This window comes from Cricetulus griseus, chromosome 8 (assembly GCF_003668045.3).
Source record: "Cricetulus griseus strain 17A/GY chromosome 8, alternate assembly CriGri-PICRH-1.0, whole genome shotgun sequence".
In the NCBI taxonomy this organism is placed as follows: Eukaryota; Metazoa; Chordata; class Mammalia; order Rodentia; family Cricetidae; genus Cricetulus; species Cricetulus griseus.
This window is the reverse complement of record NC_048601.1, coordinates 25,817,791-25,833,202: the sequence shown is the minus strand read 5'-3', so window position 1 is coordinate 25,833,202 and position 15,412 is coordinate 25,817,791. Positions and strand designations below refer to the sequence as shown.

The following is a 15,412-nucleotide window of genomic DNA, read 5'->3' as shown; positions in this document are numbered from 1 at the left end:
GCAGGCAGCTTGGCTTCAAGTTCATATTCCACATCGACTATTCACAAGTTTCCTCTGACGTTACTTGTGACAGATTGAGTGTCCCTTCTCTCAAATGCTTGGGACTGAAAGTGTTGTGTGCTTAAGATTTGTTTGGATTTTGGAATCTCTTCAGATTCATAATGAGAAATCTTGGGGATGGGACCCAAGTCTGAACTTGAAATTCACTTATGTTCTATACACACCTTATACATACAGACAACACAAATTTTTAGCGCCTGCATTTTGACTGCAACCTGTCACATAAGATCAAGTGGACAATTTTCTATTTATGCCATCATGTCGATATTTAGGTTTGAGGAAAATTAAGATTTTGGATGTTTGGTTTAGGGGTGCTTGTAATACCCACAAATTCTGGGACCTTGTCCTCTGAGATAATGACTCATGGAGTCTAGCAGGGAGGTCTAGATTTCTAACTTTCATCTCTGAGGCAGCAAATACAAGATTGACCTAACATCACCAGCCCAAGTCTATTCCTGGTATCCCAGAGGGCCAGTTGGCCCCTCGGTGCAGGTCCAAAGAACACCTTGGCCAGCCCAGAGCATAAAGGATATTTCCATTCAACAATGCTTATGCATGCCCTCCGGATGGGGTTCTTCAGAGTCAGGCAGAGCAGAGCACGGGGTGGCCGTGTGGCAGTCGTACCACCCTGCTTCTTGGGTTTCCCGTACTGCTGCCGCTTCCGCTGTGTGGAACTGACGGTAGAGATGGTTGCGTTGCCAGCACTGCCCATTAGCTTGGCCTGCCGGGCAGCATCAATGGCTGCCTGCCAGGACAGTGCTGCCCCCGGAGTAGGGATGTGCTCAGGGGCGAGCCCTGCAGCTGCATTGGCATTCATGTTGGCGTGAGCTGGGCGTGGGCTCCCATAGTTGGAACCTGCAATGAAAGAAAAGACAACAGTTACTATGATGAAAATGGGAGCACTGGGGACACACTTTGAATTCCAGACACAAGTTTTGAAAAACAAAGAAAAAAATCTTTTTTCAAGCTGTTGCAGGAACTTGGGAGGTGACATACAAAAACACCAATATGTATGCTGAGAAATACAGCCAGGAAATCTATTCTAGGCCTTGCTTGACCTAGTTCAACTGGATGACCTTGGACATGTCATTCTCCTCTCTGGCCTCACTGCCTTGACTTAGACAGACAAGAGTTGAGACTGTGCTTTCATAGTACTGAGATAGTGAGAAAAAGTACAGGGCAAGGTGAAATCAATACTGCAACATATGGGCCTTAAAATACTTGTTTATAAGAACACACCAATAGGAGGAAGCTAAGGATGCAGAGGCCATGAGGAAGCAGAAAGGTTAAGTCAGGTGTAGATTAGAAGAAAGGACATATGATAGGTAGGGTTATAGTTGGGGGATTGGTAGAGGAGGAAGGGAGGGAGAAGGGAACTGGGATCGTCATGTAATTCAATCTTGTTTGTAATTCAAATATATAAAAAAAAATTTAAAAAGAAAAAAGAACACACCAATAAATGGTTCTTTTGGTAACCGTTTTTATCTAAAACCATTTAGATAAAAATGGTTACTTGAAGAAGGAAAGGGAGAAGATGCAGGTAAGACATAGAATTAGGAAGAAGGAAAAATAAGTGAATGAGTAGGCATACCAGCACAGGAACTGGTGATGCAAATACACAGTACAATGAAGAGTGTGATACTCTCAACTCTGACTGGTGCTCCAAGAGCAAAGATAAACACAAGGCAGTGAGGGGGCTAGGCTAAAGTAAGCTCATATCCAGTGAAGTGATCTGGATGTGCTCCCAGGGAGGCACTGTTGGGAGGTGCTGGGGCCTTTGTGCTAGGATCTTCCCCAAGCCACTTTCTTCCATCACTGAGACGATTAAGTTACTTTAGTAACTTAGATGTTGCTCAGTTAAGATGAGTCAGTTATCTGTCTCATGCAATCAAAAGAGAGGCAACCAACATGCTTGCACAGTGCTCAACACACTTGCTGGGTTCCAAAGTCTATGTCTTCCCCATCACAACAGCCACAGGCAATAAATTTCAACTGGAAGCCAAATGATTGACATCAGATTCCACAATGCTGCTGAAAGGGTGCTGAGACTCTTCTGGGCATGAGAGGAAAGCTTATCGTAACAGATTATCATTACCTGCCGTGGACAGAGGGAAGGGGTGGGAAATGCACAGATGCCATCTACTTATCATCCACCGGATATCAAGACAAGCACATCAGGCCTTCCTTGGTACCAGCTGTCATCAGCCACCTGCACAGCTGTTGTCTGATTTCTGTAGCATCAGACTTTAACCTTAATCCATAGACCCTGGTAAAGTGTCTCCATTGTACCCACTTCCCTGGTATACTCATCTCACCACACAGTCCCCTCACTCTCCTCCCTTCCTCTGCCCAGCGGCTCCAGGCAGCTGCTCCAGGGTACAGTATATTTACCAGAATATCAGGCCTGTGGCGAACAGACCTTTCCTAGACTGAGAAGCCCCCTCTGTCACAACTTGTCATTTCCTGCCCTGCTCTCAATACACAGATGCTGAGTATAAAGTAAGGAAGGCCCCGGGAAGCGGGAACTTGGGTTTTCTTATTAAGACCCCAGAGCAGAAAACTGAGAGCATGGGTTTGGATTAGTCAAGACAGCTGAAGCAGAGCTGTTCTCCTGAGCTGCAAGATAAGTGTCTTTATTCAACACACAAGAAAACAAAGGAGCGCGTGACTCATTAAAGGTCACAAAATGAGACAGTGGAAGACTCTGCTGCACTCGGAACTCACAGTGAACTGCCACACTATACTCCTTCCTTGGCTCTTCCAACACTCCACACTCATGCACATGTGTGTGCACACAGGACAGGAATGCATACACACCTCCTCCTGAACTTTCTGGGCTGAGGAGAAAGCGGTGAATATCTATATTTAAAGAATAGCATCTCCAATATTAACGCCTGATGACTTTCAAGGGTACCTCCCTGGTGACTGAGAGTGGAAAATATCCCTGTTTCTTTTTTTCACACTGGTGTGACCAATTCCAAAGCAGCCCTGTATCCCATCTTGGTTTGCCAAACTGGGCTGTAACTTAATTTTTCCTTGCTTTGTTCTGTCTGTGCCATTCAATTTTGACTTTGTAGACTCTATTTGGCACTGACAAAATTTAGTGGATGATATTTTAGCCCCTGGCTTTATCTTCCCCTACATCTATAAAGCAGTGACATTTGCCTGTCAGCTTTGCACACCATTGCCCTACTCGTGTCAATGTGTTTCAACTGCCCTTAGTCAATCACCTCCATTGATCTCTTACCAGTTGACTCAATCACAAACCAAGCAGTGCTAGGGATTTGGGATGACTCTTAAGAAAAAGGTGGAAAGCACTAGTGTAAAAACCAGCAAGGGTCCAGGGCACCTTGAGCAAAAGGCAGGATCTCCCTGAGCAAGCCAGAGGCAATGTCCAGGCCTCCTGAATGGACTTCTGAGCACCCATAGGGTTCCTTATTTATATTGAGACCCATTTCCAGAACACCAGGACACCTCTGGAACATAAATATGGGGAAAGCACATGCTCAGAAGCCTCAGAGTGCAGGGGAATGGAATATCAACTTCTCCCTGGTCAGAGGACAAGAATACAGCTATCCAAGAATACTGCTATAGCCTTTGAGTGATGCAGGACACTCCCACCATAAATGGCCACATGCAGGAAAGAAAGAAGTGTATTCTCCAAAGTCAGTCCCCATGAGGGGACCTTTGCCTCTCCAAAGGATGGTCACTTTCCCATCCAGACCTGAGGTTCTAGGAGTGTCTCGAGGACACTCACAATGAGAAGTACAGGAGTCCGGGGAGTGGGGAACTTCATCTCTGTAACAGCAATGATTCTGAGTCCAGAGTAACGCCATGAAGGTAGAACAGCCCACATTGTTTCTCTGATGTTTTTTGTTAGGACAAAATCACCACCCAATGCAAAGACCAATTTTCAAATTATAAGGCTGATTCAAAGCTTTGCCTCCTGGCTGCCAGCTGAACCGATGCCACCAGCTAAGTCTGATCTTGCTCCAGCCTTAATGGGCTATCCACTGATGCACTGGTGCCCAAGAAAATCCCAGAATAGCAGCTCAGCAGACCAGACCACATGGAAACAGGTAAGGGCTCTATGGTATCAACCACTTCCAGACATAAGAATAACGATGATTTCTGTTTGTTCGATGATGGGGCTCCCTTGAAAATAGCAGCATCCATGCCTAATACATGCAGGTGCTGCCTCTTCTCAGAAGGGCAAAGACACGAGCAGGACCCCAGAACAGACCCCCTAGCCTCATACCTCCCTGCCCAGAGATGTTTCAGTCAGGGAATGGACACATGCTTCCTCACTTCCTCCCAGTCAGGAATATGTCGAGCGATGCAACAGTGAGGGGTTAACTCATTCCCCATTCCAGAAGATGCTCAACATCTATTGCTAGTGACTATATAATAATGTTATTGATAAGCAAGAACATTGTTGTGGATTGTATCATAAGTATCCCCTAAAAATTCATATGCTTCAGCCTCATTACCCGAAGGTGACAAATCTTCAAGAGGAGAGGGACTTGACTCAGGATATGTCCCAAGGGAATATAATCATCCACCCCTTCCTGTTCTTCTGCATCCCAGCCACCATGAGGTGAAAGGTCTATTCAAGTCACACTCCCTGGCCATGATCTAAAGCAGTGAGACAATGGGCCATAGACTGAATCTTCTAAAACTGTGAGTCAAAGTAAGCCGTTCCTCTCTCTATGCTGTGGCCTCTGGTAGTTTCATAGTGACAGAGAGCTAACTGGCATAAAATAAGACCACAGGCAAACATTAGAAGTCTGCTTGATAGAATCCATCAGTCTAAACATTGAGCACTGCATCCTTACACTTGCTCCATGGACAGGGGAGGAGCTCTGAGGAAAGAGAGGAGACAAATGATTTGTGCCTCCTATACCATCACTCTAGTCCAGGCCACCATTCATTTCCTGCCCAGAAATCCCTGACATTTCCAGGCTTCCCCATCTCTAACCCAAGCCTCACTCGTAACTGGTCACCATGATCTTTTGGGAAATACAAATACTAAATCAGGCCCTATCATACTCCTACTTCAATCATTTTCAAACCCAAACTCTTTGTTGTGTTTCTTGAAGTCTGTGCATGCTGGCCCAACTTCCCTGAACTTATTCCATACTGACCTCCTTTCATCCCTCAAGCATGTCCAGTTCTTGTCTGCCACAGTGCATTTACATGTACTTAGAATGTTCTTCCCTCTGCTTTTTGCTTAGTGGTTCCTTTTCATACTCCAGATCCGGCTTTAAGCATTTCTGACTTAAAACCTCTAATCCAAGGAAGCAGAACCCAACCAGTAGCTTCCAGTATTCCTGCCCCTTCCTTCCTCCATGCTACCCTTGATAAAGATGCCCAGATCCCTGGGCAACATAAAAGGATCCCCAATGAGCCAAAGATGTGGAAAAGGTATGGGCTTCAACAGCATAGTCTCCTTCAGTGATCATGTGCCTTCTGCCACAAATAGAGCTGGTGACTCCTGAAGAATACCTAATGACTTACAGATCAGAGGCAGTTCACTCCAGGAAGGAAAGGGCTGCAAACTGATGTCCTGCTTGAGTCCTGGTCACTTGAGAGTCTCTGAGTACACAGCAAAGGCCTTCTTTGGGGCCACATATCACCTAAGACCTTTGCAGCCATCTATCTGAATTTTACATATTTCGATCCCCCTTGATGGCAAGGGCCCCATATTCCCCTAAACGCAGAGTAGCCATCCTCAAACCAGAGCTGCACCAGCTTGAACCATGCAAACCTAGTGACAGGAAAGCAAGAGGACCCTGGCTCCTGGTCTTGAATCAGCCGAGATTTGTCCATCACCAGTTCAGGGGAGCACATCCACAGATGAATCCCATGGGCCTTCAAGGCTCACATTGTGGCATAGAGTGACAGGCAGAAGGACATCTTGGCTGATCTTCCAACTCCTTTCTACTGCCTTCCTGGAGTACAGAGGCAAAGAGCTGAGACAAGGCTCAGTCTCTCTGAAACCAGAATTCCTAACTCAGCTTTGTGAATGAACAACCAAGACCCAGAGTGAAACATTCAAAGGCAATTCTCCAGCCCCAGCCACCCAAATGCTGGGATTACAGGTGTGGGCCATCATTCCCATGTCCAATTATAACATTTAAAGTAGTGAAGATGGAATGCCATTTGAAGCTATCCAGTATGGTAGCTATGAGTCAAAACCACATGAGACAGGAATATGCTCACTGGTAAGTGTGTCAGGGTCCTTCCAACAGCTTCCTAATCTCACAAGGGCACAGTAGACTGTGACTTCCCAGCTCCCTAACCAAATGCAGTCCCCTTGACCTGCTCCACAGTGCTGCTTGGATGTCACTCCTAAAAAACCCATCCCCAACCCCTTCCAGCTTACTCCGAATTCTTCAATTCCTGTATCAAGTACTTTTCTTCCTAAAATGTCCACAGCAGCTCAGGGCATGTCATCTTACAGCAACATGCTATTCAGTTCAGCTTTGTTGCTGTTGTTTGGGTTTGGGGGTTTGCTTTTTGTTTTCTGAGACAGACTCTCACTCTATAGCCCTGGCAGAGCCCGGAACTCACTGTACATCCCATTCTGGTCTCAAAGGCAATTCTCCAGCCCCAGCCACCCAAATGCTGGGATTACAGGTATGGGCCACCATTCCCAGGTCCAATTATAACATTTAAAGTAGTGAAGATGGAATGTCATCTTGAGCTATCCAGTATGGTAGCTATGAGTCAAATGTGTCTGTGGAGCACATGAAATAGCTCTGGTACAACTGAGGTAGCACATTGTAAGTTCTATTTCATTTCAGTGAATTTCCACCTGAGTAGACACATGAGTCTAGAGACTACCATGACAGTGCTCCTGTGCACTCAGGGAAGTGAACAGTGAAGACTGGGGTGGGTGTGGGGTAGAAAAGGGAGATAAGAAAGTACTTGGTTCTAAGACGGGGAGGGAGCAACCAAAAACAGGTCTGATGTGATAAATGGGTAGCTTTTGCCATCTTCAAATAACCACTGCCTGCAAAAAGACCTACCAAAGCATACGGGCTCTCAGCTCCAACAGACAACAAGGCTATGACTATATCTATCTGACGCTCAAAAAATAAGTGTGGAAACAATTTTCCTCAATATGCAGAGAGAAACCTGGTAATGCCCCTCAAGCTGGGAGGGGAGGTTGAAAGGAAACCCTCCCTTGAGTGTGTCAGCCTTGGAGCTGTGCACCCAAACTGCATGAACGCAATACAGCAGCATCCCAACTCTTCTGTCTTTTCACAAGAGATGAGGTGCAGAGCATAGCCCCATGCCCACAGCCATCACATCTGCTCCATAATGAAGGGACAGCAAGGGGCAAGGACATCTGCAGCATCTCACCAACTCAGCAGATCAGGGCTGCCCTAAATAGAGCACCTTCCTCTGATGACCCGCCAAAGGCAGGGGTGGGAGGAGCAGGTGGAGAACCTGAGCATTCCCAAGGCCACACTAACCAGAAGGTGGTCATGCCAACAGCACCCAAACCTTCTCAGACACAGCATAGAAACCCCCTCCCTATTCTCTTTACAGCATAGCAAGTCAAGAAGGTGACAGAGAGGAAGGAACCCCCAAAGAGAGTCCCACGGAGGAAAGCCATCTGCTCCTGGTCACGGTTAACCTTTCCTCACTATACACTAATCATAATGTCACTTCATCCTTGGTGTCAGCAGGCATGAAGGGGGAAAACTCATAGATGCATGCAGCTAAATCTCAGGCTTCAATCACCCAGGGCAAACTACAATAATAGTAAGATGCTCCTTCATGTCTTCCCTGGCACGGAGGAACGGGAGACCTCCATTTCTGCTGTTTACCACCACGATTTAGTGACAGCACACCTAAATTCAGTGAATATAGTGAATCTATTGAAAGTCAACATCTCAGACTCTGTAGGCAAGTAATAGACTTAGCTCTGACTGAGGACAGACATCATGATGGACAAACAGGAAGTCTTGGGGTAGCTGATGTCTAGGGATAGAGTCATAGCAGCTTGGCAAAACCCTGTCAAAATGGATGAGAGTTCAACCCTTATGACCTTTATGTTTTACTACATTTTCCAAATTCTGTATACTAAATGATTCTTTTGGTAAGGGAGGAGAGGTCTGATTTTGTTTTATAGATTACACAATTCACCAGAATTACCACAGCCAAACCAGTGGCAGATTTCTGTCCCACTGTCAAAAGCACCCTCTAGAAGGGGCACAGTTCCACCTAGCAAACTCCTGCCTGCTGTGGCAGAGAGGAGCAGGGAGTTTCATACACCCTCTACATGAACTCTTGGTGACTTTGTGCCACCTGCAGCCAAGGCTCTAGACACACAGCCAGGGGTTTCCAGCAGTGGTTCTCCAGAACAGAACTAAGTGGGCTGAAGGTGTCCCAGGTTGAGAGGTAGCTGGAAAGAGGCCAGATCTCTTTCTATGTGGTTCAGAGACAATTTTGCTCCTACGCTGATACATTTCCATGAAAAAGATCAGTATGTCACATCAGAAGTGAAACATGCTCCTATATCTGTCAGGATACCTAGTTGAACCAGATCTCAAATGGATTGTCTATCCAACCACAAAATTTGAAAGAAGTCCAAGCAGAACCAGACATCAGAGAGGGTGTATGTCTTTCCACAAGCTGCACAGCTATGTGGCCTCATATACTACTGTGTAACATTTTCCTAAAGATGAAAATACTCCATCCTGCAGAAGACTCTTTAAGCAGAAAGGTAAACAACTCAAAATAGCTTCAGGAAGTCCCTGAAACTGAGCAGATTCACCTGGCCCCTCTCTGCCAGAGTAAGCAATAAAAACTTAGAATCCCACAAGGGAAGCTGGGTTACAAAGAGTCTGAAAAGAGAAAAACTGCGAAGACTCTGAGAGCAGACCAGCTGCCTGGAAGAAGCAGAAACAGGCAAGCTGCCTAGAGAACTTTAGATCTGGGGCACCTGGAAAGGACACTGGGCTGCCTACAGGATGTGCACAGTGCTCCCGGTTTCACTTTGTGAGCTGTCGCCTATGCTGGGGTCAGCTTTGGCAATGAAGCTGTCCTTGAGTCATTTTCTGCTCCTGCAAGAAACCCCTCACCCATACTCCTGTGAGTAACCTCAATAAAACACACTGGTTCACCAAATTGGACTTTGGTGATGTATTTTCCTTGGCCTGCTGTGGGTTCCCTATCTGGGTGGGTAATCATGTGTGTTGCATCTCTCCAGGGAAAGGTTTGTCACACAGCATGCACCCAGGCCCCTGGTTCTATAAAATACCAAGTAAATAGACATTTCTCTGGGCCTCAGTCAACTGCTCTGAAAATAGAACTAACAACTCATTCCTTGCAGAACAACTGAGAATACTGAATGAGACTGTGTATCTGAAAGTTCTACCCAAAGAGCAATAGGAACTAATAAGAACTTTCCAGATACCCACACAGAGAGCCTCAGGGCACAGACTAAGACTACCTTCTTTCAATGAAGAGAAACATGAAAAGTATTTTATTATGTTTTAAATATTTCCCTACATACATCCGTTGGCTTAGCACCATCTCTTTAAAACTGTTGCATCCTATACATACAAGTGTCAGTTTGTGAGAGGAAGCTGCAAGTCCAGAGACATCCAGAGACCCCGCAAAATGCGGCTCCTTTTCCAAGGAGTCCATCCAGGAAAGGCCCTGAGATTGCCCCACTATTGGGGTTGCAGAGAGGAGGGGTGCTATCCTTCACATTCACACACTGAAAAACAATATATGTACAGAAACAGAGTCACACGGACCTGCTCATCTTACCCCTAGATGTCTCTCATCCTCACTAAGGTGGGAGAAAGAAACATCATTCCCTTGTTGTTTCTCATTCCCAGTACATTTAATAATGATGCTATGTGCATTTCATTTACAATTGTTACACCCTCTTGTCTTGTTAATCCCCAAACCTCTGCCAACAGGCAGACAAGGGGAAAGACAACAACAGAAACAACAGCAATAAACTCACAGGTAACAACAAGCTCCACACTGACATAGAGCTGTCTAGATCTAGACTGTCCCCATGTTTGGTGGGGAAGAGTAAGATCAAAAGCACAGAGCTCTGAACTCTCCTCTCAGCTTCTTCCTTTCTTCTCTGTGCTCACTCCTGCAAGTCCTCTCCTTAGCTCTCCTCTTCCTTGACTTCAGAATGAAATCCTAAACACTGTAAGAAGTCCTCTGTCTCAGTAATCAGGCCCCAGCACTCTGGACCAGGCATCACATGGCTCTCCCATTCTTGCCAACTAGCCTGACCCTACCAAGGCTTCTCCTGCCCATTACTTGAGCTAAGTGTCCCAGCAACCCCTCCCTCAAAAAACAGTTGGACTCTTTCCAATAGAGAAGCAGTACCCAGTACTACTCACTGCCTCCTGTTAACCTATGCATAGGAACTCACAACCTCCTGAAAGCCTATGCCTAAGAGCCAAGGGCATTCATCTGGGAAGGGTAGCAAGGAAGACCCCATCCTGGGCTCAACACAGTTTACATGGAAGTCCACAAAGCCAGAGAGGCACTGTACCACAACTAGTATGTCTATGATCAATAGAAAGTAGTAGGTGTTGATAAAAATACAAAAAAGTGGCAACTACCACACAAGTCTTGTTGGCAGTGTGAAATGCTGCAAGCCCCTGGAGAGCAAGATGGAAGTTCCTCAAAAAAATAAACGTTCAATTATCACATGACCCAGCAATGCTACTAGTAGGCATACACCCAACATTATTTAAAAGTAAATGCTCCAACAGGTATTTGCAGACCAGGATTCATAGCAGCATGATTCACAAGAAATAACAGACAGAAGCAACACAAGTGTTCACCAATGGATGGGTGAGTTATCAAAATGTGTTCTACATTGGAATATCATTAAGCCCCAGATAGGATATTCTCACATATGCTTCAACACGAAGGAAAATATTATGATACATGAAATAAGTCAGATAAAACAGGATTTCATTCCTGAGCATTATACAGGACCATTCTCTGAATCAAACTGTCTCCATCTTCATCACACCAGGTGTACGCATTTGCAAAAGATCATCACAGCTGGACTGAGGACTACTGACACTCCATCAGAGAAGGAGGAAGCAGGAGTGGTCATTGGACATTCAGTTGTGTATCCAGCCACTCATCCTAACCAGTTGTGTGAGATTCTGCCCTAATTGCTCATGGTATTTTAGGGAGGTGCTAGAGTAAATAGACTGGGAAGACAAGCATGGGGACATCCATCTGTGCAGCCTGGGAAAACCATCACCCATGCTAGGTACAGACTCTCCAGTTTTCTGTTTTGAGGTCATCCAAATTCCTGCTGTAGCCCTCACCAATACTCTGCAAGTAAGTCCAAAAAACTCTTATAACTCAATCAGAAGGTAGAAGCTTGCACTCTAGGATACCCAAGCCATCCCTCCAGCAGGAATGACAAGAGAATTTGGACCAGTACTGAAGGGAGCCCAGGCCCTGCCCTCTACAAGCTTTCAGCATTGACACGGGACCAGGGAAGGATTCAAAGAATCTTGGTTATAAATTACTTTCAAATATCAAATAAATCATAAATGCAGATGCACAAACATGCCTTCACAAGTGATCCAAACCAGACGCCTGTCTAAATACATCTCAAGCACCACTAAATACCAGACGTCAGAGTCTTGGCTGGGTACTGTCCCAGCTTTTAGTCTTGCCCACACCACCTACAAGGCAGACCACAGCACAGGCACTATGCCCCTCTGATACCTCTTCTGGAGCTGGCCCACACTGAGAAAAAAAAAAAGTTGAAAGGAAAGTACTGGCCCAGGACCCCCAAGACCAAGTTCTCAACACAAAGATTTATTTGCCCCAGAAGGACAGAAGGCCGGAAATAAGAGGCAAACACAGAAGATGGAGTACAAGGAAGAAGGGGAAGGGAACAAGGGGAAAGGGGCAGAGATATTTGTCCTGGAGGGGAACAAAGGACTGCCTCTTTATAGGGGAAGACAGTCACGGCACATGGGAAAATGGGGATTTATAAAGGTACAAGGGGGAACACGTGTTAGGATGAGGTGTTTAATTTTAATTGGGCATGCTGATTAGGTGGACCAAAGGGGGCTTTTGATTGCTGGACTTCAATACTTTGATAGCTGGACCTTGGTAGTCAACCACCTCAGGAGGAGGAAGTGGCCAAATAAGGGAACAAACCTTGGTGGCTAGCTTTAGGAATGTGCTGTAACGGTTTTGAGCAAGGCAGAGAAGGACAAGGCCCGTCAGAGCCATGCTCGACACACTCAAGCTGGTCGGAGTCCTTTCAAAGGTGATGGGTGAAGGAATGCCTTTCAGCTCTATACCCTGACAACTGCAAGTCTGGAGACTGTAATCATGGTTACCATTGCTGCAGTCCACTGAAAGCAGACAGATACGTGTGGCCCTGTCCAGTGAGACCCAGGTTAGGATTGACTTATCTGCCATCAATCCTCCAACTCCTTTGCACCTTAAGCCCACCCTGGCAATCCCATGTACTCAGAAAATTCCTGAATGCTCTCTCCACAAGCATCTCTCCCATCCTGCCTGTGCTTCCAGCCGCCCTCTTCCTTCTACTCAAATTTTTCTGATGCTTTCTGAACCCAGTCATATTAGGGGTCCCTCTACTTCAACATCCCTTTTCCCTTTAGGACAGAGGAGGAATTTGATGCCTTCATCTTTGGGTGTGGCCAAGGCTTTGAGCAATGGATACCACCAAGCAGAGTTCCTTGGAGACCCTAGTCCCCTACTTAGGCCTTGAGCACTTAACCTGGTGTAGCATCTTCCAAGGTCACTATGACACTGTTGGCATTATTTTGTGATTATAAAGGCTTCTGAGGCTCAGGGCTACAGAAATTAAAGAAGATTTGGGGAAGAAGCCTGGGAAGGCTCAAGAAATGTACTTATCCAGTGTCTGCAACTCATACCCATACTTCCACCGAGGTAGACATGATCCCAGCCATTCCCACTTCCTGGAGAGCACTCTCTCTTGAGTCCATTTTTCTTTACAATAGCTGGATACCTGGATCTCATTTTCCCTCTTCTAGTAAGTCCCCTGAACAAGTACATAAGATGCCTGAGCAAGATCACCTCCCTCCTGTGTGTAGTCACTCTGTGGCAAATAAAAGTTCACCAAATGATCTCTAAGGTCCTGCATGTTTTCCTGACACTCATAGATTCTAGAATTCTTGTGTGGGTGGTAGAGGAATTGACTGTTTGGAACATGCTGTCAAAAGGACTCAGCTTCCCAGATGGATCTGGAGGCCCCTACACACCCACACCTACCCCTGAAGGCCCTCCTTGAATGATGGCATAAACTTGACTGCAAAGTCTCTGATATGTCAGGCAGACACTTCCTAGGGTGTTCCCCAATCTCTAAGGCAGGATTCTGAGAATGGAGAGCAACACCTATATCCCTACCCACCCAGCTTTAAATGGCACTGGAACTGATTTACCTACCCTCCTTGGTAGATTCCTCAGGAGCAGGATGAAGCAGAATAAAGACCATCCACTCTACAGTCAATGGTTGAAGGAACCCCCACATCTAGCATGAAGCATAGAGGTCCACAGAGCTTTGGTTCCTGTGCTCCTTGCTGCAGACTATACCTTAAGCACTGTGGCAAAAACATGGGGTGCTTTATAAAACTATAGATGGGGTTCATATTCAAGATGGTAAGTGTTTGGCCCAACTTCCTTGAGATGTCAAGGAATTATGAAACTCAACCCTCAGACTTCATGGCAGGGACCACACAGCTGGGTAAAGGTATCCCTGTGGGGAGTGTGCAGCTCCTTTATACTCAAGAAAGGGGGCAACGAGGCAAGGCCCTTCCATGACCACAGACTTGCTCTTGAGTATGTGTCTTCATAAGCAGTTATGCACACATAGACACATGTCACCAATGAAGGATCGGGAGGCACAGAGCATTGCCATGGGCATCTGTGTAGCTCATGGCCTTTGCCACACTTTCTGCATGTCTACCAAGTACATTTGCAGCCTCCACCCCTACTCAGGTATGACCTACAGTAGAGCCCAGCCCCCTCCCAGTTTGTAGTCTCACAGACGAAGTACAGGGTAAGGAAACCGGAAATGTGTGTGTGACTCCCGGGATCCCCTCACAGCAGGATCTGTGGATGACACAGTTATACAAAACAGTATCTGCTCAGAGAGCGACAACCTCCTGTGAAAGACCAACCACAACTACACAGTCACCTATCCAGACACAGTCACACACACACACACACACACACACACACACACACACACACACACACACACACACACAGACAGGTGACTGCCCATCTAAGGACATTTCTCTTTCAGTCTGTGACTTAATTTGGACAGGAAGCCAAAGCAGCCAAGGCCAGATAAGCCTGAAGGTTAGCTACAGGCAGAATTTCTGAAATGTGGCTGGCCTTAGTTTGAGGCCATCCATTCTCCAGACTGTGACTTAGTGTGAGTGACAGCTGTTCCTTTCTCTTTGTTCATGGCTCCTATATCCCATACCCAAAAGCCCTGACTCGGATAAGGGAATAATTCGGGAAATGCAATTGCCATTAGTAGAAAGACATGTATGGGAATTGGGCATTTACTTAGATTCAACTCAGTATGAGTCTCAACTCTCTACAACTGCAGCATATCCCCTAAATTAATTTAACCTCTTAGACCCTGAACATTGTTATCAGTAAAACGGAACAACATAATATAATATGATATAATATTAAACAAATATGGAGCATTAGTGTTCATGCCTGCTTATTGAAGGATGACTATTCCACAGCAACATTGTCCCAAGCTGACAATGGTAAATATGCAGTCGTGTCCTCCTTCCCAGACACTACAGGATGCCAGCTGACCTGCAGCCACTCCTCACAGCCCTTACACAGCAGGGTCAGACTATCTGTTCCAAATAGAATGAAGAGCATCTCGGGAGATTGTCCTTTCAACGACACACCCTGGGCTACAAGACGTACCCCTAGAGCAGCAGCCCATCTTAGTCCCCAGACATTATTCATTACAGACCATCCCAGGCACAGAGAGGCATACTTGCAATATTTTGCCATATCAGATATAAACTGGAGCATAACTGAAGTTTCACATGAGCTACTGCACAAATTACACATAACCCACAAGTACATGTCAGTTTCATTCATTTGACCCAAGGAAAATGACGCAGGAACTGGAGGAAGTGGACAGGCAGCAGAGTGGTGCCTTTCTGTCTTTCATTTCCACTACTCTTGTCTCCCTTTTAATTAACTGGTACCCAGGAGCCATGCTCCCAAAGCCCCATCTTCTTTTTTAACATGCTCTGGGCAGCTTCACTGCTCCATGAGCTGAGGAGAGAAAGCA

At 46.0% G+C, this 15,412-nt stretch overlaps 1 protein-coding gene across 33 annotated transcripts in view; it reads right to left on the bottom strand.

The window, feature by feature from the left end:
- The window catches only part of Cacna1c (calcium voltage-gated channel subunit alpha1 C), a 555,448-nt gene that overhangs the window by 502,337 nt on the left and 37,699 nt on the right, over positions 1-15,412 (bottom strand). For all 33 annotated transcript variants that reach the window (XR_004771141.1, XR_004771142.1, XM_035448892.1 and 30 more), the window contains exon 2: positions 594-915. Coding sequence is in view for 31 of the 33 variants with exons in the window: in XM_035448892.1 (XP_035304783.1) it covers positions 594-915 (322 nt within the window). In the remaining 2 variants the exon portion in view is untranslated. The remainder of the gene's footprint in view (positions 1-593; positions 916-15,412) is intronic.